Below are 13975 nucleotides of genomic sequence, written 5' to 3' on the forward strand. Positions count from 1 at the left end.
TTGCGTAGAACACGCTGAAGGTTAACCTGCAGGTTGAGGTGGTGGTGAGGAAGGCAAATGCAATGTTAGCACTCATTTCAAGAGGTCTTCTCCTCTTCCTCTTGTTTTACAGTGGTTGGCACCCAGCTTAGTGGTGCATTACGGCCACCTTCTGCTCCGGAGTGTGTAATAGACTTACATTCTAAATCCGTGTGTGTGTGTGTGTGTGTGTGTGTGTGTGTGTGTGTGTGTGTGTGTGTGTGTGTGTGTATATATATATATATATATATATATATATATACACACACACACACACATACATACACACACACATACACACATATACTTCACCCTCCCGTCTTTGGCCACTCTAGTACCCTATTCCTGCTTATCCATCATATCATATATAAAAAACCCCTGTACCCCTTAAGAAAGCTCAAAAATACCCTAACCTGTGCTCTCTCACCCATGCCCAGCAACCCTTTTACTGTGAATTCCTGCACCCCCAATTCCCTTAGTTTAATTCTCATCATCTCTCTCTGTCTCCCATACTTCCTGCAACACAAAACTACATGTTCTACTGACTCCTCTTCCTGACATTCCTCACACAATCCTGTCTGGTGTTTCCCTATCATTTTCAATGTTTTGTTTAATGCACAGTGCCCCAGCCTTAACCTAGTCCACACAGTCTCCTCTCTTCTGTATCCATACCTACCCTAGTACCTGCAACACTCTTTTGTATTTGATATAAACACCTCCCTTTCCCATCTTTCTTGCCACATTTGGTTGATTTCCCCCCCCCCCAGATTGCACACTTAACCTCTGCTTTACAGATACTAATGTTCATTTCTATATTTTCTTTAACGCCCTCTTTGCCAACTCATCCACCCTTTCATTCCTGGAACCCACAGAAATTTTACCTGACCGCCCTGATTTGCAATTCTTGTGACTGACTGAAGGACATCTTGCCCACTGTCTGCGTGAAAAGACCTTAAACTTGCTAGAACTTATTTCAAGAGGTCTAGAATACAAGAGCAAGGATGTGATGCTGAGACTTGATAAGGTACTGGTGAGATCTCACCTTGAGTATTGTAGACAGTTTTGGGCTCCTCATTGTAGAAAAGATGTGCTGACATTGGAGAGGGTCCAGAGGAGGTTCACAAGGATGATTCCAGGAATGAAAGGGTTATCATACAAGGAACATTTGATGGCTCTGGGTCTGCACTCGCTGTAATGGGGGGTGGAGTGGGGAGAATCTTATTGAAACCTTTCGAATGTTGAAAAGCTGAGACAGTGGATGTTGAAAGGAGGTTTCCCATGGTGGGAAGAGTCCAGGACAAGAGGGCACAGCCTCAAGATAGAGGGGCATCCTTTCAAAACAGATGGGGAGAAATTTCCTTAGCCAGAGGGTAGTGAACTTGTTACCACAAGCAGCTGTGGCAGCCCGGTAGTTGGGTGTATTTAAGACGGAGTTTGACAGGCTCTTGATTGGCCAAGGCATCGAAGGTTACAGGGAGGCCGTGGAGTGGCGCTGGGGAGGGGGAAAAAAAATCAGTCCTGATTGAGTGGTAGAACAGACTCGATGGGCCAAATGGCCCAATTCTGCTCCCATGTCTTTTAGTCCGTTTATTGGACATTTTGTAATGTATATTTACTGTACTGCTGCAAAACAAATTTGCCAGTGATAATCAACCTCAGGATGACGATCAGACAGACGCTTCGGCCCAACTCGTCCCGCCCGATCAAGGTGCCTAACCAAGTCTCACTTCTCCGCGTTTGTACCAAGTCCCGCTAAACCTTTCCCCATCAAACACTAAACCCGCTTTAAGATGACCCGATGTGAATCTTTAAAAAAGCGACTGAGTTACAAGTAGATCGATGCTGTTTTGTGAGATTGACAACAGTGTGTGACAACTCCCAGTCACAGGAGTATCGATGTCCCGTGGTGTGAAAGGCGCTACTGCACCACGGAATGTTTCTCCCGCTTTTTGAGTGTCTGACCACCGGTCCGGAACATAATGTAGCAGTGCGACTCAAACGTTCAATAAATTTATTGTAGTTATTCCCCCACAATAAATAAAAAGTGCCCAATGTCATTAAAGCGCTACATCTAAAGTTGCATCTCATAATCCCCATGTCAACTAAAACAGATAATAAATCAAATGAAACATTGCATTTAAATTCAGAAAAATAGACAAGTTGATCTTTCACATATCGTGTCCTCTCGCTACCCTCGGGGTCACGGCAGGCAGTTTCCCCTGAGAGAAAAATATACAGCCATAAATAATTAACCTTAGCAAAATTATATGTCTGAGGTACTTTCTGCGACTGGAAACCCAAACACCAAGGATAAATAATACACACAATATATAGCGACTTCGCCACGTCGCTACCAAGAACGAGCTTTCTGGCCAAAACTCGTGTATCATTTTCCTTTCGATACTTGTATCTGCGACCAATTAGTGGGACTTAGCACACGTTCCTCCTTATCCCCCCCCCCCCACACCCCTACAAGAAGTATTTCAGTTGCATAAGTCATTCGCAAAACAATCCGGTTCGCAATGTCTCATTTTTTGGACACCTGCGTTTTCTTCGGGAGCAGCACGGCCTGGATGTTGGGGAGCACGCCTCCCTGCGCGATGGTCACCCCTCCCAGCAGCTTATTGAGCTCCTCGTCATTCCTGATGGCCAGCTGGAGGTGGCGAGGGATGATCCTGGTCTTCTTATTGTCCCGAGCTGCATTACCGGCCAGCTCCAGAATCTCCGCCGACAGGTACTCGAGCACGGCCGCCAGGTAGACCGGCGCCCCAGCTCCCACTCGCTCGGCGTAGTTGCCCTTCCGTAACAGGCGGTGGACACGGCCTACTGGGAACTGCAAGCCGGCCCGAGAAGATCGGGACTTGGCTTTAGCCCGTACCTTGCCACCGGTCTTACCTCTACCAGACATCCTCCGGTGCAGGTCAGGTCGGACTCGGGCTCGCCTTCTCGATACAATATAACCCGGCGGCTACAATGTAGCGAACAAGCGACCGCCCACAGCATTGACCCCGCCCCCGCGCGTCACGGGTATTAATAACCCGTCTTACGTCACAAGCAGCTCACTGCTTGTCACCGGATTGGTCCGCCGGAGGCCAGGTAACTCTCCCATTGGACTTAATTTGGATCCTTCATTTGCATATTGCTGTGCCTACACGAACCAAGTCATTGGAGCAGCAAGCTCCAGTCTTTGGATGGGCTTTGAAGGGGTGGGGCTGGCATCTGTTTATCTCGTGTTTCACGACAAACAAAATATCTCACGATTAACACACTCGGTATCTGCTCAAACACGAGAAAATCGGCGGATGCTGGAAATTCAAGCAACACACACACAAAATGCTGGTGAACGCAGCAGGCCAGGCAGCATCTCTAGGAAGAGGTACAGTCGACGTTTCGGGCCGAGACCCTTCGTCAGGACTAACTGAAAGAAGAGCTAGTAAGAGATTTGAAAGGGGGAGGGGGAGATCCGAAATGACAGGAAAAGGCAGGAGGGGGAGGGATGGAGCCAAGAGCTGGACAGGTGATTGGCAAGAAGCTGGAGAAGGGAGAGGATCATGTCCCGGGAGGCCTAGGGAGAAAGAAAAGGGGAGGGGAGCATCAGAGGACGATATAGTGACAGGGACAGAGGGAGAAAAAAGAGAAAGAAGGGGGAAATAAATAATGGATAGGGTACGGAGAGGTGGGGCATTAACGGAAAGCACCTACCCCACCAGCCTCCTGGTCCAACGTATAACCTTTTGCCACCTCCAACGGGATCCCACCACTAAGCACATCTTTCCCTTCCCCCTCCCCCCCCCCCGCTTTCCGCAGGGATCGCTCCCTACGCGACTCCCTTGTCCATTCGTCCCCCACATCCCTCCCCACTGATCTCTCTCCTGGCACTTATCCGTGTAAGCGGAACAAGTGCTACACATGCCCTTACACTTCCTCCCTTACCACCATTCAGGGCCCCAGACAGTACTACCAGGTGAGGCGACACTTAACTTGTGAGTCGGCTGGGGTGATAAACTGCGTCCGGTGCTCTCGATGTGGCCTTCTATATATTGGTGAGACCCGACGCAGACTGGGAGACCGCTTTGCTGAACATCTACGCTCTGTCCGCCAGAGAAAGCAGGATCTCCCAGTGGCCACACATTTTAATTCCACATCCCATTCCCATTCTGACATGTCTATCCACGGCCTCTTCTACTGTAAAGATGAAGCCACACTCAGGTTGGAGGAACAACACCTTATATTCCGTCTGGGTAGCCTCCAACCTGATGGCATGAACATTGACTTCTCTAACCTCCGCTAATGCCCTACCCACCCCCTCGCCGTACCCCATCCGTTATTTATTTATTTCCCCTTTCTTTCTCTCTTTTTTCTCCCTCTGTCCCTCTCACTATATCTTCCTCTGATGCTCCCCTCCCCTTTTCTTTCTCCCTAGGCCTCCCGGACCACGATCCTCTCCCTTCTCCAGCCTCGTATCTTCTTGCCAATCACCTGTCCAGCTCTTGGCTCCATCCCTCCCCCTCCTGTCTTCTCCTATCATTTCAGATCTTCCCCTCCTCCTCCCACTTTCAAATCTCTTACTAGCTCTTCTTTCAGTTAGTCCTGACAAAGAGTCTTGGCCCGAAACGTTGACTGTACCTCTTCCTAGAGATGCTGCCTGGCCTGCTGCATTCACCAGCATTTTTTGTGTGTTGCTTGGTATTTGCTTTCAGGTTGAAATCCTGCCAACCCCTCCCCACCCCCCACCGCCTTTCCGATCCCTTCCTTCTCCATGGTTTCCTCATCTGGGCCGCCTCTGAAAACAAGGACTTTCACTTATAAAACCATCGTAATCAGGAGCGAAAATAAAAGGGAGACTTCGCAAGATGTCAAGATGTTAAAGAAGGAGTGGTCCTTTGGTGGGCAATGTAGAACGAGCTGACTACAAGGACAAAACAATTGCAAATGAGATGGTAAGACATGGGAGCAGAATCAGACCATTCGGCCCATCGAGTCTGGCCCACCATCCATCATGACTGATTTATTATTCCACACAATCCCATTCTCCTGCCTTCTCCCATAATCTTTGACATCCTGATTAATTAAGAACCTATCAACCTGCATCTTAAATATAAAATGTAGTCTGGTGCACTGACCCCTACCTTGCTGAGGCCCAGTGCCAACTCTCAGTCATCTCCTCTTACTTTACCCTTGAACACGACCCCACTAAGGAACACCAGGCCATTGCCTCCCACACTGTCACCAACCTTATTAACTCTGGGGATCTCCCATCCACCGCCGTCAACCTCATAGTCCTCGCACCCCACATCTCTGGTTTCTACCTCCTACCCGCTTGTCCAGATAGACCCATTGTTTCAGGTTGTTCTGCCCCTCCCCCCCCGAACTCATATCTGCATACCTCAACTCTTTCATTCACCCCCCCCCCACCCCAGGTTCAGTCCCTTCCTACCCACATCCGTGACACTTCACACAGTTGGGATCTTTTCAATGGTTTCAGGTTCCCTGGCCCCCATCACCTTATTGTTACTATGGATGTCCAGTCCCCATACACCTCTGTCCTCCACCAGGAAGGCCTCAAAGCTCTTCTTCTTTTCTGGACACCAGACCCAACCAATTACCCTCCACCTAGCGGAACTTGTCCTCACTCTAAATAATTTCTCCTTCGGCTCCTCCCACTTCCTTCAAACTAAAGGGGTAGCCATGGGCACTCACATGGGTCCCAGCTATGCCTGTCTGTATGTTGGCTACGTGGAACAGTCCATGTTCCAAGCCTGCACTTGTGATCATCCCCCACTTTTCCTATGTTACATCAACGACTACATCCGTGCTGCTTCCGGAACCTGTACTGAACTTGAAAACTTCATCCACTTTGCCTCCAACTTCCACCCTGCCCTCAAACTTACCTGGTCCATTTCCAACACCTCCCTCCCCTTTCTCGATCTGTCTCTCTCTCTGGAGACAGCTTACCCACTGATGTCTGTTATAAACCCATAGACTGTCACAGCTACCTGGACGGTACCTCATCCCACCCTGCTACTTGTAAAAACGCCATCCCCTTCTCTCAATTCCTCCGTCTCTGCCGCATCTGCTCTCAAGGTGAGGCTTTTCATTCTAGAACGAAGGAGATGTCCTGCTTTTTCAAAGAAAGGGGCTTCCCTTCCTGCACCATCAACGTTGCCCGTAACCGTATCTCTTCCATTTCACGCACACCTGCCTTCACCCCATCCTCCCACCACCCTACCATAGATAGGGTTCGTCTTGTCCTCATCTACCAGCCCACCGAGCTATAACCCTTCGAAACCTTTCCTATCCGTACGTGTCTGAGTGTAGTTTACACATTGTGATTATAGCTGCCGCTACCACTTCCCCGGCAGCTCGTTCCATAAACTCACCTCCTCTGCGTGGAAAATTGTCCCTCAGGTCTCTTTTTGTTTACCCTCCCTCCCCATTCACCTTAAAACTCTGCCCTCAAGTGTTTGGTTCCCTTTCCCTGTGGAAAAGACAGTGTGAATTCACCTCATGAATTTCTACGCCTTGTTATAGGAAGGATGTGGAAGGTTTAGAGAGGGTGCAGAGGAGGTTCACCAGGATGCTGCCTGGACTAGAGAGCGTGTCTCACGTCTCACGAGGATGCAGAACAACCTCGTACTCAACAGCAGTAGGACCAAGGAATTGCTTGTAGACTCCAGGAAGGGGAGATCGAGGGAACATCGAGATTCCTCACTGAGGGATCGGCAGTGGGAAGGGGGAGCAGTTTCAAGTTCCTGGCTGTCAAAATCTCTGAAGATCCATCATATTGTTGTAATTACAAAGAAGGCACAACATCAGCTATATTTCATTAGGAGTTTCAAGAGACTTGTTAAGTCACCAAAAAACTTGCAAATTTCCACAGATGTACCGTGGAGAGCATTCTAACGGGTCCATCGCCGACTGGTGTGGAGGGGCCACTGCACAGGATCGGAAAATATGGCAGAAAGTTGTAAACTCAGTCAGCTCCATCCTGGGCACCAGCCTCCCCAGCATCGAGGACATCTTCAACGGGCGATGGTTCAGGAAAGTGGCATCCCCCTCGCCAAGACATGCCCCCTTCTCATTACTACCATCGGGGGGCAGGGGGAGGGTAGAAGAGCCTGAAGACCCACACTCAATGTTTCAGGAACAGCTTCTTCCCCTGCAATTAGATTTCTGAATGGACAATAAACCCATGTGAAATAACTCCCCGTAATTTTGTTTTCTTTTTACATTACTTATTATATATATATGTGTGTGTGTGTGTACACACACACACATACACACACATCTTATAATAATTTATATTTTTTATGAATTATTTGCGATGCACTTGCTGCTACAAAACAACAAATTTCATGACATATGCCGGCTTCTGAGGAAAGGTTGAGTGAGCTCGGACTTTTCTCTTTGGAGAGAAGTAGGATGAGAGTTGACTTGATATAGTTGTACAAAATGGTAAGAGACAGAGATAGAGTGGACAGTCAGACCCTTTGTTCCCCAGGGTGGAAATGCTAATATGAGGCGGCGTAACTTTAAAATGATTGAAGGAAAGTATAGAGGGAATGTGAGAAATACAGAGCCTCTAAAAACTATTCACCCCCCCTTGGTAGTTTTCAAGTTTTATTGTTTTACAACGTTGAATCACAGTGGATTTAATTTGTTTTTTTTTGACATTGATAAACAGAAAAGTCTTTTGTGTCAAAGTGAAAATAAATTTCTACAAATTGGACTAAATTTATTAAAATTATTAAACAGAATAATTGATTGCATACCTATTCACCCCGTTCAGGTCAGTATTTAGTAGATGCACCTTTGGCAGCAATTACAGCCTTGAGCCTGTGTGGGTAGGTCTCTATATCAGGATACGGACTCACCAGCAGTTGGCCCTTCCAGATACGGGTGTAATTTTACTACAATCAATTGAATCACCTTGACTGCACACAGGTGATCTCCAGTTCACTAATTATGTGACTTCTCAAACCAACTGGCTGCACCCAGTGAAGATTTGGTGTGAAATATTAAAGGGGGTGAAAACTCATGCAATTTATTATGTGTTTTAAATTTGTGCTTAATTTAGATCACCTTGTCGAGATCTGTTTTACTTTGACACGAAGGAGTCTTTTTCTATTGATCAGTGTCAAAAAAGACAAATTTGATCTACTGTGATTTGATGTTGTAAAACTAAAACATGAAAACGTCCAAGGGAGGTGATACCTTTTATTAGCATGTAGGCTTTTCACACAAAAAGTGGTTGGTGTGTGGAAGATGAAACACACTGCCAGTGGTGGTATCGACGCAGATACATTAGGGGCATTCAAGAGACTGTTAGATGGGCACGTGGATGATAGAGAAATGGAGGCCCTGTGGGAGGGAAGGGTTAGATTGATCTTAGAGTAGGTTAAAAGGTCAGAACAACATGGTGGCCTGACGGGGCTGTACCGTGCTGTACTTTCCTATGTTCACTATACTTTTATAAGGTCAAAGTGAAGATGCAGAGTTGTGGAGTGATGGTCTTTAGTACTACAGCTGGGACGTTGTCTGGTCCACAGCCCTCTCAACGGTTTCTTCATATCATTGGAAAGAGTGAAGTCTGTGCACTTGCTTTTGTGATGGTGAGGAACCTCAGACCAAGATGGTGATGAGGTTCTTGTGGAATCAGACTGGTCAATGGTGAGTAATACTCTGACAGGTATGGGGGGGGGGGCTGCTGCTACTGTACAGGAAGCTACAGAAAGCTGTAAAATTAGTCAGCTCCATCTTGGGTACTAGCCTCTGCTGTATCCAAGACATCTTTAAGGAGCCATGCCTCAGAAAGGCAACGTCCATTATTAAGGACCCCATCACCCAGGCCATGCCCTCCTGTCACTGTTACCATCAGGGAAGAGGTACAGGACTCAACAATTCAGGAACAGCTTCTCCCCTCTGTTATCTGATTCCTAGATGTTATTTCTGTTTTTGCACTATTTACAATCTATTCAATTACTCTAACTGTAATTGATTCACTTGGTTATTTAGATTATGAAGGTACACAGTCCTCTTTTATTGTCATTTAGTAATGCATGCATTAAGAAATGGTACAATATTTCCTCCGGTGTGATATCACAAAAACACAGGACAGACCAAGACTGAAAAACTAACAAAACCACATAATTATAACATATAGTTACAATAGTGCAACAATACCATAACTTGATGAAGAACAGGCCATGGGCACAGTAAAAAAGTTCAAAGTCTCTCGAAAGTCCCACATCTCACATAGATGGGAGAAGGAAGAAAACTCCCTGCCATGCCCGACCACAGTCCGACTCTGAGTTGTCCGAAAGCTTCGAGCTCTGATCAGCCCTCCGACACCGAGTACCGAGCACCATCTCTATTCGAACGATTCGACCTCAGTCTCGGTCGCCAGCGGCAGGCAAAGCCGGGGATTTTGGGGCCTTCCCTCCGGAAGATCCTCGATCGCGCAGTAACAGCGGCAGTGAACTGGCGTTTCAGATATTTCTCCAGATGTTCCTCTGCTTTTCACGTCTGTTTTCATCAAATCAGAATTGTCCACAGTCCCTATTTAACGGATACGATATCATTTTCACCGGAGGGCTGCGCACACGCAGTGCGCTGCTATCTCCTCCTCCCGCCTTCCTTTCTATATTATCACGTATTGCATTGAGCTGCTGCGGCTAAGTTAACAAATTTCACGACACATCCGGTGATAATAAACCTGATTCTGATTCTGACTGTGGGACTGTAGCTGGCCAGTGTTATCTGGGCCCGGAGCAGGTCGCTGGGCGACATGGACTAGGCCCGGTGCCCAGGTCCTAGAGCTGGGTACCTTACGCTGTTTAGACAGTTTAAGTGCTGGCACAGATCGGAGACGAGAGCTGATTTCACTCGCTCTCCACGATCTTCACTCCTCTGTCAAGAGCACGGAGCCTTTCACTGTTCCATTGTTTGGTCCATTTAAACGCCAACCCAGATAACTTTGGTTCAGAATGCTGTTGTTTGCTTCAATTGTTTATATGATTTGTATTTTTTTTCTTTCTCCTGTGCATCGAGTGCTGGTCTTTTATTGCTATTTTTCATTATTTTTTTACATTTTAATTGGGTTCCTTTGGGTTTTTGCTTTATGGCTACCTCTGAGTAAGAAAATCTCAGTTTGTACATTGAGAAAGGACCTAGTGCTTTCCCAGTGTATGTGACAAATAAACTCTTCTCGGGATTCCAGCCGGGTACACGTATCAATTTTAACGAAGGCTCTGACGACAAACTCTGCCATCTCCATCAGTGGTGATTCCTGGGCAAGTCTCGTCCGGTGGTATTTATACCCCCGTCATCCGTCCCTCCTGATTGGTTAGTCCTCAACCAATCAGGTTTCCGGTGTCCCACCTTGTTTACATTTGAATTCTAGTTCTTACTTAGAGCGAGCCCTTTCTCTTTGTTAAAATTCTTTTCCTCCAGTTTTGCTTCAATGGCTTCCTTCAACAGGCAGTCCCAAAAGTTTTGTGCCGTCGAAGTCAATCCTACGGCCATTGCGAATGCAATGTTCTGCTACTGCCGATTTCTCTGGGTGACCCAAACGGATACACCTCCTGTGTTCCGAGATACGGGATTCCACCATGCATCCTATTTGGCGGATATACGCTGCTCCACATTCACAGGGAATCCTATAAACACCAGCTGTCCTGGGTCCCAGGTCACCTTTCACCTGTATAAGCTGTGATTTGAGCTTTCTTACAGTTTGCGGATGTACGAATCCGATAGTTCTTCAGGATCCTGAAAATCCTTCCAGAAACCATGAAAATAGAGGGAAGAGAGGCCATAGTGATGGGTTCCTCCTCATTTTTTGGTTTCCTGGTTTTTATGTCGGTCCTTCTAAGGGCCTGAATGATTCCTTTCACCTTATAGCCATTCTGTAGGAACATAACGTAAGAACATAAGAAATAGGAGCAGGAGTAGGCCTTCTGGCCCATCGAGCCTGCTCCACCATTCAATAAGATCATGGCTGACCTAGCCATGGGCTCATCTCCACCTACCTGCCCTTTCCCCATAACCCTTAATTCCCCCACTACGCAAAACATTGTGAATGTCATGCATGATTGTCTTATTTCTTTGTGGAGAATCTCTGGGTCCAAAATAGTTCTTGCACAGTTAATCAAAGTAGAAGTAATCAGACTGGGAGATCACTTTGCTGAACACCTACGCTCTGTCCACCAGAGAAAGCAGGATCTCCCAGTGGCCACACATTTTAATTACACATCCCATTCCCATATGTCTATCCACGGCCTCCTCTACTGTAAAGACAAAGCCACACTCAGGTTGGAGGAACAACACCTTATATTCCGTCTGGGTAGCCTCCAACTTGATGGCATGAACATTGACTTCTCTAACTTCCGCTAAGGCCCCACCTCCCCTCGTACCCCGTCTGTTACTTATTTTTATGCACACATTCTTTCTCTCACTCTCCTTCTTCTCCCTCTGTCCCTCTCACTATACTTTCCCCCACTCCCCTTTTCTTTCTCCCAAGGTCTCCTGTCCCATGATCCTCTCGTATCCCTTTTGCCAATCACCTGTCCAGCTCTTGGCTCCATCCCTCCCCCTCCTGTCTTCCCCTATCGTTTTGGATCTCCCCCTCCCCCTCCCACTTTCAAATCTCTTACTAGCTCTTCCTTCAGTTAGTCCTGACGAAGGGTCTGGCCTGTCGACTGTACCTCTTCCTAGAGATGCTGCCTGGCCTGCTGCGTTCACCAGCAACTTTGATGTGTGTTGCAGGAATCAGTCTATGCTGGGAGTTGTGATGGTGGCTGTTACTGTTTAGGTATGAGTCCATATGAGTGGGCTTCCAGTTGATGCCATGTCTGAGGCCTGCCGAAGGGTTTCAGCCCAAAATATTGACTGTACTTTTTTCCGCAGATGCTGCCTGGCCTGCTGAGTTCCTCGAGCATTTTGTGTGTGTTGCCGAGGCTACCGTCCAGTTTCCATTGTACTAGAACGTCCAGGAACGGGAGACGTGATAATCAATGAACCTTGAATCTTGGAGAAGGTCGACGTGGTGTGGGAAAGGCCATTCTGGCCGACCGTCCTAGCCCACGTGTTACCTGTTGGCAATACCGCTCCTGTCCACCAGGTGGCGCGCCGGCTGCTCTGCTGCCATGGCAACTCCCACCACCTTCAGGACCCGCACTTCACGTCTTCGCAGCGCCTGAGTGTGTGTCCTGCAGCATCTTCACTCGCAGAGCAAATTCCACTTCGTCCTTGTTGGTCCCATTTGTTACGGGGTAGAGAAATGCGAAGGAGATCAGAGAGTGTAGGCGTGGCTTACCCAAGGGGGAGGCGGGGCGAGTCGAGGAGGCTTCCGCGCATTTGGGTGGGGTGCGCAGCGTCTGGGTGGGGCCAACAGGGCAGGGGGCGGGGCGAGTCGAGGAGACGCATGCGCACATTGGTGTTCCTGCGAGCATTGTGTGGGTGGGGCTACTCAGGAGGGGCGGGTCAGGGAGAAGTGGAGCATGCGCGGTGGGTCTGGTGCGCTGCGTGATTGGGGCGTGGCCACGCGGAAAGAGGCGGACTAGGGTGGAGCATGCGCAGCGCCCGTGTGCCGTTAGCTGCTCAAGTTTGCGCGGGGCCGCGGCGAACCTTCGGGAAGCTTCCTCCTGCTGCTTGGCTGAGGTAAAAACTTCCCGTGTGGCCCCAGCCAGTGTCCCTTGTTCTCCCGGCCGCTCCAGCATGGCTCCCACCGGTTCATCCGCCTCCCCTGAGGAGCTCAGGGCCGGCATTAAGCGGCTGACCGATTCGCACCTGGTGGTGGTGTTTAGCAAGAGCTTCTGCCCGTTCTGCAAGAAGGTGAGGCTGAGGCTGAGGCTGGGGCTGGGGCTCGGGATCGGGTGACGAGGTCTGGGGCGGTGGAGGTTGAGTACGGGGCCTGTTCGAAGTTTCACTCAGCGCTGTGGAGCCCTCCCATCCAGTCCCGTTAACAGTGGGCAAACGCTGTGTGGACGCGTCACGCGTGTTTACCTGTGGGGAAACGCTGTACGGACGCGTCACGCGTGTTTACCTGTGGGGAAACGCTGTGCGGACGTGCCTGCGCGTGGGGAAACGCTATGTGGACGTGTCACGCGTGTTTACGTGTGGGGAAACACTGCAGACGTGCCTGCGCGTGGGGAAACGCTATGTGGATGTGTCACGCGTGTTTACGTGTGGGGAAACGCTGCGGACATGTCGCATGCTGGGGAAGTGCCTGGGTGGGTGTGTCCTGTGTGTTTAAGTGTGGGACACTTATGTGTTATGCATAAACTTGCCACTTCAGCTGGGGTATAGATGTTCAGCTATTGCTGCAGTGGGCTTGGTGGGTCAAATGAATCTGCTTTAGTGCCACGTTTTAATCCTCCCTTTTCAAAGGGTATCTTGCGCTCTGTGCAGTTCTGTGGATGTTGATAGCAGCTTGGAATGTAAATGGTCGTGGTCCCATGGTAAAATCAGAAATCTTCATTGTCTTTTCATTAGCTACATTAGGCATGATAACTTAATTCAGAAGTCCAGAGCATTGATTTGGAGATCAATTTGAATTCCACCTCTCATCTGATGAATTCAAAGCAAAAAAAATTGGGCTGAATAATTTAGTGTCAGTGACTATAGAAATGCTTGCCACAAGTCTAGTCCAGCGCTAACTGCCTTATTAGGGAGGGAAGTTTGGGTACAACTAAATGGATTCCACGAGGTGTTCTTTTGGTGGCAAAGCATAATGAGTCTTTGTTAACTGCTCTGATAAATGTGCTCCAATTCCTTTAGCCTATAACAACCTACTCCTGGGGATGTGGTGACCAACAAGTGCATATTAATACACTTTAGTTTGTTATTTATGTATGATTCACCTGTGGATTTTATACTTGTCTTAAGTTATCGTGTGTTATGTGTACTACTGTGCTTTAAACCCTGATGTGGAGAAATGTGTAACACTTTGGTTCATATT

At 48.2% G+C, this 13975-nt stretch overlaps 2 protein-coding genes across 2 annotated transcripts in view; one reads left to right on the forward strand and one right to left on the reverse strand.

Moving 5' to 3' along the window:
- Positions 1-2012: 2012 nt before the first annotated feature.
- Positions 2013-3023, reverse strand: LOC134356971 (histone H2A-like). The gene is made up of 2 exons (XM_063068255.1): positions 2561-3023; positions 2013-2237 (listed from the first exon to the last, which is right to left on the reverse strand). The coding sequence occupies exons 1-2, from the start codon at positions 2924-2926 to the stop codon at positions 2187-2189; spliced, it is 417 nt and encodes a 138-aa protein (XP_062924325.1). The 5' UTR covers positions 2927-3023; the 3' UTR covers positions 2013-2186.
- A 9533-nt stretch (positions 3024-12556) lies between these two features.
- LOC134356972 (thioredoxin reductase 1, cytoplasmic-like) overlaps positions 12557-13975 on the forward strand; it is a 67579-nt gene continuing 66160 nt past the window's right edge. The window contains exon 1 of the mRNA XM_063068256.1: positions 12557-12849. Coding sequence (XP_062924326.1) covers positions 12733-12849 — 117 coding nt within the window. The 5' untranslated portion in view covers positions 12557-12732. The remainder of the gene's footprint in view (positions 12850-13975) is intronic.

This window comes from Mobula hypostoma, chromosome 15 (assembly GCF_963921235.1).
Source record: "Mobula hypostoma chromosome 15, sMobHyp1.1, whole genome shotgun sequence".
Lineage (NCBI taxonomy): Eukaryota > Metazoa > Chordata > Chondrichthyes > Myliobatiformes > Myliobatidae > Mobula > Mobula hypostoma.

Bases quoted from the DNA above. Each gene is read 5' to 3' on its own strand.
- LOC134356971 (XM_063068255.1), bottom strand. From the start codon at position 2,926: ATGTCTGGTAGAGGTAAGACCGGTGGCAAGGTACGGGCTAAAGCCAAG. The intron at 2,238-2,560 runs GTGTCCAAAAAA...TTTTTCTCTCAG, and splicing joins TGCTCCCGAAGAAAACGCAG to GGGAAACTGCCTGCCGTGAC.